Genomic DNA, 10,000 nt, shown 5'->3' with positions numbered 1-10,000 from the left:
TGCAGCTTTCCTTCACAGGGAAGCTCACCGGATGACGGGATTGGGGCAAAGCCTTCGGGACCCCCAATCTTTTATGATAGGAGGGAAACCACGGGGTACCATTCCCGGGTCAGATTGCGAGAGAGTGTGTCGGAGTGGTGCTGAGGTGCCGTCCACCAGACGGCAGTCTCCTTGGGTTAACCTGAGGCGGTCCCTTCGGGTGGGTTCCTGGAATGTCCTATCCCTAAGAGAGGATGATCAACTGTCTCTGTTATCATCTGAGCTCAAGCGTTTGGACATCGGGATTGCAGCTCTCTCTGAGGTTCGGACACCGGATTGCAGCGAGATCATGGTGGGTGGTTACACCTACTATTGGTCTGGTCGCTCTGATGGTTACCATACTCAAGGAGTTGCTGCAGCTGTGTCGAATAAGCTGACCCCAAAGATAATTGAGGTAACACCAGTCAATGAGCGTATTATGAGATGAAGGATTCGTCACTCCTTGGGTGTCATTTCCCTGGTCTCTGTATATGCTGCAACTGAGGCGATGGATCTCACCGTGAAGGACCCATTCTACGCCGCGCTCGAATCTGTGGTTGGTCAGTTCCCCAGCCGAGATACACTTCGAGTCTTGGGGGATTTCATTGCTTCGACTGGAACTGATAGGGATGGTTATGAGACATATGTTTGTCCCCATGGGTCAAGAACGCTGAACCTGAATAGCACTAAGTTCCTTGACTTTGCAAGAAGTTATGGACTTCGGATGGCTGGTTCATGGTTTCAGCCCCCACAAGCTCATCTCTGGACTTGGTATTCCAATGCTGGCGGTGTGGCAAAGGAGATTGACCATGTGCTCATTGATGGTCGCTGGAGGATGATCCAGAACTGCAGGGTCTACCGGAGTGCTCAGTTCCTCAACACTGACCACAGGCTTGTTGTAGCAACTCTTAAGTTGCACCTTAAATCCAGGAGAATGGTACCATCCCGGCCTCGGCTGAATGTTGACAAGCTCAAGGATGAGAGGGTAGCTGAGGAGTTTGCGAACAGGCTGAGTGGAGATTTGGTGGTCCTGAAGAGTTGTGGAGTGCCTTCAAGACCACCATCCTTGATGTTGCCGGTCGATGTCTTGGAACGCACCGGAGGGCGAAGAAGAATTTTGTCTTGAGGGACACAGGATACCATTGCTCAGAGTGGCAGGGCCAGGCTGAATGGCAGAGCTGAGCTGTTCCGGGAGCTGAGGCGTAAAACTTTCCGTGTGCTAAGGGTAGACAAGGAGGCCGATGTGCGAGGAATCTGTGAGGGGGTAGAGCGTCATCTGTGGTCAAGTGATTCTCATCCTGCTTACAGGGGAATTCACACATCGCGTTCGTCCAAGCCCATCCCTCGAAGCACTGCAGTGAGAGCAGAGAGTGGTGGGCTCTTGACAGAGGAGTCTGAAGTGAAGGCCCGCTGGGCTGGTTACTTTGAGCGGCTGTACCAGCCTGATCCACCAGCTATCGAGTTGGATGTCAGGGGTGTTACTATCCCTGTTGCTGACCCTCCAGTCAACTGTGGTCTACCTTAGTTTGTGGAAACACAGGCTGCAGTGAACCGGTTGAAATGGGGTAAAGCTCCAGGGATCTGTGGTATCCATGTTGAACTTCTCAAGGCTGGTGGAAATGCTGCACTCATGTTGTTACATGGAGTTCTGTGCTCTGCCTGGAACACAGGCATCATCCCAACTGATTGGAAGAGAGCCTTCTTGTCCCTCTCTGGAAAGGGAAGGGTGATCGCCAAGACTGCAACAACTACCGAGGGGTGACGCTGCTCTCAGTGCCGGGCAAGGTCGTTGCTCCGATAATTCTTGATAAGGTTCGCCACCATCTGCTTGAGCACCAGCGTCCAGAGCATTTCGGCTTTACACCAAAGAGGTCAACGATTCACCATATCCTTGCTTTTCGGGTCCTCACCGAACACAGACGAGAGTTTCGGCAGGGGCTGCTTGCAGCTTATGTTGATCTCTGTAAAGCGTTTGAATCAGTGAATCGGGATGCCCTCTGGAGGATTCTTGGTCTTCGTGGGTTGCCACCAAAACTGATTGATCTGATGTCTGAACTCTACTCTGGTACTGAGAGTGCTGTGAGATGTGGTGGTACCATCTCTGACTTATTTCCAGTTGTTACTGGAGTTCGTCAGGGGTGTGTACTGGGCCCCACACTTTGTAGCACTTGTATGGACTGGATTCTGGGGAGGTTGTCAGAGAGATCAAGCTGCGGTGCATCGTTTGGGAATGTCGAGATCTCTGACCTTGATTTCGCAGATTATGCAGTCATCTTTGCGCAGACTGGATATCCTTTTGGGGGCCCTCGAGGTGCCGAATGAGGAGTCGGAGCCGCTGGGATTACGGGTTTCCTGGGTCGAAACTAAGATCCAGGCTTTCAATGACATCTTGGATGCTGCTTTCCTGTCTGTACCTGTTTGTGGCGAGGATGTTGAGGTCATGGAGAAATTCACTTACCTTGGCAGTAATATTCATGTCTCTGCTGGCTGTGAGCCAGAGGTCAACAGACGTCTGGGTCGGGCCTGGGGAGTCATGGATTCACTGCATTATCGGGTTTGGCGCTGCCGGTACCTGTGCGGGAGGACGAAAGTCTGAGTCTGCAGGTCCTTGGTGCTTCGAGTCTTGCTCTTGGGGTGTGAGACAGAGACTTAATTCCTTTGGTACCAGGTCTCTTCGGAGAATCCTTGGCTATTGCTGGTCAGACTTTGTGTCCAATGAGCGGTTGCTGAGAGAGAGACTCAAGTGAGATTTGTTTCCTGCATAGTCCGTGTGCGTCAGCTGCGGCTGTGTGGACATGTGACTCGTTTTCCTGATGCTAATCCTGCTCACCAGATTATCTCAGCGAGGGAGCCTCGTGAGTGGAGGAGGCCAATGGGGCTATCACGTTCCTCGTTACAACGGGTTGATCATTATCTCAAGGGGATGGGCCTGGCATCTGTCTGGGGGATGGCCAGACAGAGGCCCCTGGAGTACCGGCGGAAAGTAGAGCAGCGACGCGCTGCTCCGGCACATGATCCCTTACCTGACCTGACCTTTATTCTATGTGGAAACCGTTTGTTCACTGGATGGTCCTGCTTTGACTTCTAAACCCGTGGAACGACTGCTGATGGTTGCAGTTGTCGAGTCTGGTAAAAAAAAAAATTGTTTTGTGTGCTTCAATGCTCACCTGTGCAAAACTAAGGAAGAAAAGTTGGCGGTTGGTGAAATCCAGTCCAGGCAAAGTCTGTTCCTCCCCGTTCTTCTTCAGCCATTCCTCGTAAGCCTGAAATGAACCATTTTGAGAACAGAATTGTGAATGGCTCCAATGAAATGAGTTTCACGATTTTTTTAACACGACTTTGATACGATATCCAAAATGCTCTTGATCAAAAATTAACATACCAAGCTTTATGAAGTTTCCTCCGGAGAAAACATCTCAACTTCTCGTTAGCAGAGTACCCACCCTACGGGCGATCTTGTGCCAAGCAGGCAGCATGTTCTTCTGATGCATACCTTTATTTGAGTGGTGTATAGGCAACTGACAGCTGCCTCAATCTCTTCCGAAATTAAAAAAAAAAAAAAAAAAAAAACTTAAAAACCCGGGTTACGTGTCTGAAGCAAAAACATTCCTACTGATTTTAATTCAAAACACATCACTGCTCTGGAAAATGTGGAGACAGGAATACTGTACTGCTACTGTAAATAGTGGGGACTTGTAAATGGTATCCTCTCCCACCTGGAGCGGTACTACACGATACGCATTTACATAGAGAATTTGCGCACTCGCGCCCCCCCCCCCTCCCATGACCATCGGAAAAGATAAAACTTCCCTTTTTGCACTAAATGGGGTCATGCTGATCTGATGTAGCAAGTCTGGGTGTAATCAGCCAAGAACTGCAGGAGGAGGAGCGCGATAAACAAACAAACACACACCGATCCGTGAATTATAGGAAGGATGTACCATGTTCTATACAAAGAAGTTCTGCTGAAGAAGTTTCTTGGTTGGGGTTGTCGATGTAAGTAGGTATATCCAGACTAGATAGCTCAGAGGCAAGTGTGCATACCTCTATGTCTTGGCCATCTTGTCAGCCAACAAGTTATCAGTCCACATAATTATATTATTCAGCCATTGGTGGTCATCTACATATTATACATGCAAATGTCCCCCCCCCCCCATTTTTAAAGCCACCTCCTCCTTGCCTTTTGCATATACTGTATTAGCTTTGCCTCTACTCACTAAACCTTCTTTTACTGATTAACACTGACAGGCCAAGTATAATAGATCACCACCGATCAACTCGTCTGAATGATCAAAACTGCAGCTCAAGCATGCCAAACGTCCAGTTTGTGTTCCATGGATTGAACTCAAACTCGATATACTGTGGCACGACGCAGTCTCGTGTGTGGTGAAGGTACACGGAATTTGTCTGAAAATTCTGTGGTTGCTTACACCAAGAGAGCTAAAAGGCAACCTCAGCACGAGCCACACATTCTGGCCAAAGTATTCTTGGCAGACACCTTTGTTCTTCTGTGTGTTATTTGCCAAAGTTCTGAGGTTGGCACAAGATGACGAAGATGTCTCCCTCCATCTTATGTAAAACTCAATGTTTTATTTATTTCTCCATTTGTTCCATCTACATGCGGTGTTCCCTTCCACATTTACCCGTTCCTCATGCTGGGTAAGGATGTACATCAAAATAGCTGGATCTGGAAGATCCCAGGTTATGACAATTATTATTAGTGGATAAAGCTTCCACACTGGACCCTCACCCGAAAAGCCGAGTTTAGGCCATTATTGTCTGCAATGTTCTCTCCAAGGGTCTGACGTCCATCCAGCTGTTCTCCATTCACAGCGAATGTGCCATATTGTCTCTGCACACAGGCAGTACGCTTCCAAAATGCTTGCACACTGCTATTACTCCACCATGGCTCGAGGTTTCCCTCAGCATTGTACTGTCGACCTGGCGAATTAAAGACACAAAACAGAAACTGAGATGTTGCTATAAATTTTAAAACATACTTGTACCAAGTTTAATTTATATCCCTGAACCCAAATTTAAAGTATTAAATAAAGGATCATTGGTGTCTCCCGTGGTGAGGCTGAGTCTTTGGGTCTCACTCTCTCACCGCAGACAGGTCGGTGGTCTTTCTGTCTTCTATGGTCTCCTCTCCGGTCTCGCCCCCCCCCCCATCTGTCTGCGATATGTCGTCCCCCCCCATCTGGTAAAACTAACAAAATCAAGAATCACTGCTCACCTTCACTCTTTCATACCTCTTTTTTTTATTTTTAAGGTTTTCGATGAATCCAATATGGCTGCAAGACCATGTGACCTATTAATTATTCATGAACATTCTGATATCCCCAAGGCTTGGGGAACATGTGGGTGAAGTTTCCACTCGATCTGTCAAGCTGTTCTGGAGAAGATTTTTAAAGGTTATTCTTCTAAAAAAATCATAGCTGCCAAACCATGTGACCTATGATGTCATAGGTTGAGAACTTTTTGTTCCACTTGGATATGCGATCAAACCTGTAAAGTTTTTGCCTCGGCCTGTTCAGCTGTTTTGGACAAGGGGATTTTTGAAGGCTTTTATGTTTAAAAAAAAAAAAAAAATTTGAAAGGCTGCTGAACCATGTGACCGATGACATCATCAATTTTTTCCCCCAGACAACTTCGCCCAAAATGACCCTCAAATTTTTTTCAAACTGATCGGATAAAGCATTCGACATGTGGAATTCTGACGTCATAACAGAGCCACCTGTGACATCATCAAAAACAAAATCACAGTTATTTCCCATGGGGAGTACTTGACATGTGCCAAGTTTCAAATTTTCTTCCATGGAGCGGTTTTGGAGATGCAGCGGTCCATAGTTTTTCTTTTTTCCCAACATGGTTACGTGATCAATGACATCATAATTATCATGAAAAAATTACACATAAGTAGTCAGTCGCACCTTCGGTGAAAAATTTGCGTCAATTGGATAAGCGGTTTCAGAGAGAAAAAATAAATTACTACGGACGGATGGACAACCAGAAAACATAATTCCTTCAGTGACTTCGTCAGCGGAGGCATAAAACTATTTTTCTACATCAAGTAATCCCTTTGGGAAGAGCAAAATGGCCAAATTACTAACAATCTACTTTGAGCTACAAAGGAAGTTTAAGGAGACCACGGGTTGCCGGAGTTAAACACTTAATAATAATGGCTTTGGTGGAAAGTGTGATGGAAATGTGGAAACATAGCTCTGGCTTTGCACACTGCCGATTGGAGGTATGGTAGCAGTCCGAGGTTTGAGGACACTGGAACTGGAAATCGACATCTCAGTGATGGGTTCAAATCCGGCTGAAGACAGCAGTATTAAGCATTTGGATTCTCAGCTTCTGAGACTCGTCTTCGGTAAATTGCCATGCTGCTATCAGACTGTTTGTAAATACCTAGCCCGCACATCAAAGACTTTCATGGGATGGACAATCTGCCTGACCTGCTTCGTCTGGTCTGCACGTGATGCCAATCCACAAATTGTGGTTCAATCTTAATACCCTCAAAGTAAGTAATTTGGGACGGGTATTATGAAAGGGCACCATTTCACAATTGCGACTCAACCATAATATAATCCTGACACAAGCAATCATCCAACCAGCAGATGAAGAAGCATTGGCCACAATCACCTCATGGAAACTATTTCTAAAAGGAAGGAGATGCATTGTGAAGCTGATGAGATAGCATACGACGAGACACAATGAGAAATGCATCAGCAGGTTAAATAATTAATCTTTTGAGTGCACTGCACAAAAGCGACAAGAGATATAGAGTAGATAATCAAACAAAGTCTTACCTTTATCATCAAAGGCATGGGTCAGCTCATGACCCATGATCATCCCGATGCCACCAAAGTTTAACGATCTGGGACAAAAACGCATCAGATGGTCACACACTCCCACCACATAAAAGATACCTGCACAGTGCAGTCTACCTGACTTGTTTATGATCATATTTATTCAATACTCCAATTGTATCCCTTCTCCATGAGTAAAGGTCTGCATTTACAGCTCCCCAGGGTCACAGGGCTCTTACCCAGCATGCACAAAGTTGAATGTCTCATTAACGTCATTGTTCATATTGAGTGGTCGCTAGAGTACCCTTGTTGTTGGGGTGTGTGTGTGTGTGTGTGTGTGTGTGTGTGTGTGTGTGTGTGTGTGTGTGTGTGTCTGCAACGTGATGCTCCACAACACAAACCAGCAAACCGATTTCGATGAAACTTGGCGAAAAGGTGCCATATGGGCTGGGAGTGTGCGCGTTTGAGTTTCGTTGCTAAGGCCTAAGTCACATTTACCACGGCGGCCATGGGGTCTCCAAAATCTACGGCCACAAGCAATTATACGGCGACCGCAGTATTTCCCCGGTCACACAATGTCGCAGTCACATATGTTTTTATTTTTCGGGGAGCCGCACGGCGTATTTAGAAATTGTGGAGACCGAAAACATGGGGTTGCTGTACGGTCTTTGATTTGATGTCGCACGGTGACCTTAAGGGGGCCCTGCGGCGGCCATATAATTTTCAAGGCAGCCTCAAGGTGCCTGCAAAACGACCGCAGGAGGGCCCTAAGGCGAACGTGCGGCCAGACGGACGGTAACGAGTGGGTTCATTTTTTTTTTTTTTTTTTTTTACCAGTTTTTTTTTTTTTCGGCTTGTCGAATTGCTACGGCGAACGTAGAAATGAAAAAAAGTTATAACTCCGCGTTATAATTCCACGGCGACCCCTATGGCCTGTAAAAGATAGCCAAACGGTGTAAGGCCACCCTGATGCCACCGCAGAAACTCTGCGGCCGCCGCACGTTTCTGTCAATTCAGAGGGCGTACGGCCGCCGTATCCTCGCCGTTGAGCAAATGTGACTTAGGCCTAAGCAACCATCCGTTGCTATGCAGTGGCCGAAAAACCACGTACGGTATTTTCAATACTTGTCTTACAGTTTTGAATGTGGAGAAACCTGACTGGGGAATTAAACACTTCAAGATATTTAGAAAATTTTACTCGAGCCGATTTTTGGTTTAGGTTTTATTTTTCAAATGGCAGTCCTTCAAAAATCGGGTGTCTATTTACCGTCATTTTTTTGTTTGTTTGTTTGTATGTCATGGACAACTCTGGAGGCCAGAGGAGTCAACCGATTTTGATGAAACTTGACAGGTAGATTCATACCAGGATCTAGTTCTATGCTTTTGAGCACCGTTGCTATGGACACCACCGTTGTCTAGCAACGGGACTTTGAAATGTTTGAAAAATCATAAAACATTTATTTTTTCGAAAATAAAAAATGGGCTTCCAGGCTTTTATGCGCACTATAAATCAACCTCTTTGTCAAAAAAATTCAGCCCGATCCGTCAAAAACCGTATGACTAGTATGCAATTATGTAGCGACCACCCATGTCGCCTACCGGCTTGTTTAATTATAAGCCACTTTTGTCACTGCAATATTTATTTTTCTTGACGATGCCATGTTATCCTCTTTAACTTCTTGTGACGTCACTGGAGAGTTTTATAGTGCTCTGATGGCATAACCCCAAAAGCACCACCCCCATGGTCTTTTGACAAGGCGGAGAAGTCCTGCTTTTCACGCAACACCGGTCCACTGGCTTGAATCGGTCCTGCATTTGAAGGTGTCGCCCATGTACTGTGGATGCAAATCGGTCGCCTCCTTCCGTAAACAGTAAGTGTGCCATTTCCCTATGAGAGTTTTATTCTAAAACAATAACTATACTACAACAATCCATTCGGAATAAGTGTGTGGGGGGGGGAGGGGTTGGATGAGCAAAAAACGATGAGCGAGGATGGATCCAACATGGTGTGCACAACATACTGAGGAAAGCCACTGCTGAAAAATGGTGGTTGCAGGATGCCGGCAGGAAACACTATGTTGTTGCTGGTTGAGGAATAGTAGGCGTTAACCGTGGTTGGAGTCATGTTCCACCTGAGGGCGATCGCACAAGGAAACAAATTAATTTTGATCTTGTCTCAAAAACAAAATGAAAAATCTTTTCCGATGATGCAGGGCTCATGGAGGAGTTTGTAAATTTATTACATGGAGCAGAAGGCCATGAAGAGATATCGATGTACTTTTTCATGAATTACAAGAAACTGACACAAACTGACACCAAATATGGGATTTGACCCTGATATTCCAGCATCATAGTGTGGACCCTGGGATGATGAAGGACAAGACAAGCTGTGTTCCAATGAAAATGCCAAACAAGTGAACCAATTTTGAAAAATCTCCGATCATGGGACAGCTAGTTATTATACACACAAATATGACAAATTTTGAACAAAGCCACCCCCCCCCGGTCCCCCTCCAAGGCCCTAAACTCCACTTATTACCGTATGCTCCACAAATGTTCGTCTGTCTGTCTCTCTGTCTCTCTCTCTCTCTCTCTCAAAAAAAAAAAAAACATCAAATAACTCAAATCTGAATGCAAGGTCTTGAATTAATAAATTCGAATGCTAAGCAGGTGCACCAAATGGCTAATGACATTTATTTTTCACATTACTAACTGTGTGTAAAGTATCACGTGTCATGCAGGAGTTGGAAGTGCTCTGTATGTGGGTATGTGAAAGCATGGCTGGGAAGATTGCTGGGATGAAGAAGGACTAAGGAAATAACGGCAGGATAAGACTTGGTAAAGTTGACTTGATCACCGATAGTGAACAAGTCAACTTTACCCTTTGGCACCGAGCAATTAATCCATTGTCTGAGGCCCTCTCGATAAAGCTCAGTTTCTGATGCAGAAGCATTCTCACTGTTAGCACCATCTTTGATTTTTGTCAGTCTCCCTTTGTATGGGGGGCGGTAGAGGGGGGTGGTCAGGGTGGAGAAACCTTCATGCAACTAACTTGTGAATGAAGATGGCCCATGACGATTACATTGAGGATCCGATGCTGTGTGGTGGAGTACCAATCCTACTTGAGATATCGTGGAAGAGTGGACCCTTGCTCTGTTTGGTGTACA

The 10,000-nt window shown here is 46.0% G+C and overlaps 1 protein-coding gene across 4 annotated transcripts in view; it reads right to left on the bottom strand.

Annotated features, from left to right (window-relative positions):
* The window catches only part of LOC147019086 (endothelin-converting enzyme 1-like), an 88,661-nt gene that overhangs the window by 2,000 nt on the left and 76,661 nt on the right, over positions 1-10,000 (bottom strand). For all 4 annotated transcript variants that reach the window (XM_085899333.1, XM_085899335.1, XM_085899334.1 and 1 more), the window contains 4 exons: positions 8,855-8,965; positions 6,834-6,901; positions 4,769-4,959; positions 3,186-3,281 (listed from right to left, as the gene is read on the bottom strand). In XM_085899333.1, the coding sequence (XP_085755459.1) occupies positions 3,186-3,281; positions 4,769-4,959; positions 6,834-6,901; positions 8,855-8,965 (466 nt within the window). The remainder of the gene's footprint in view (positions 1-3,185; positions 3,282-4,768; positions 4,960-6,833; positions 6,902-8,854; positions 8,966-10,000) is intronic.

The sequence above is a fragment of the Eptatretus burgeri genome, chromosome 10 (genome assembly GCF_056783735.1).
Source record: "Eptatretus burgeri isolate ZD-2024b chromosome 10, Ebu_testis_v1, whole genome shotgun sequence".
Lineage (NCBI taxonomy): Eukaryota > Metazoa > Chordata > Myxini > Myxiniformes > Myxinidae > Eptatretus > Eptatretus burgeri.
This window is presented reverse-complemented; position numbering and strand designations above follow the sequence as displayed.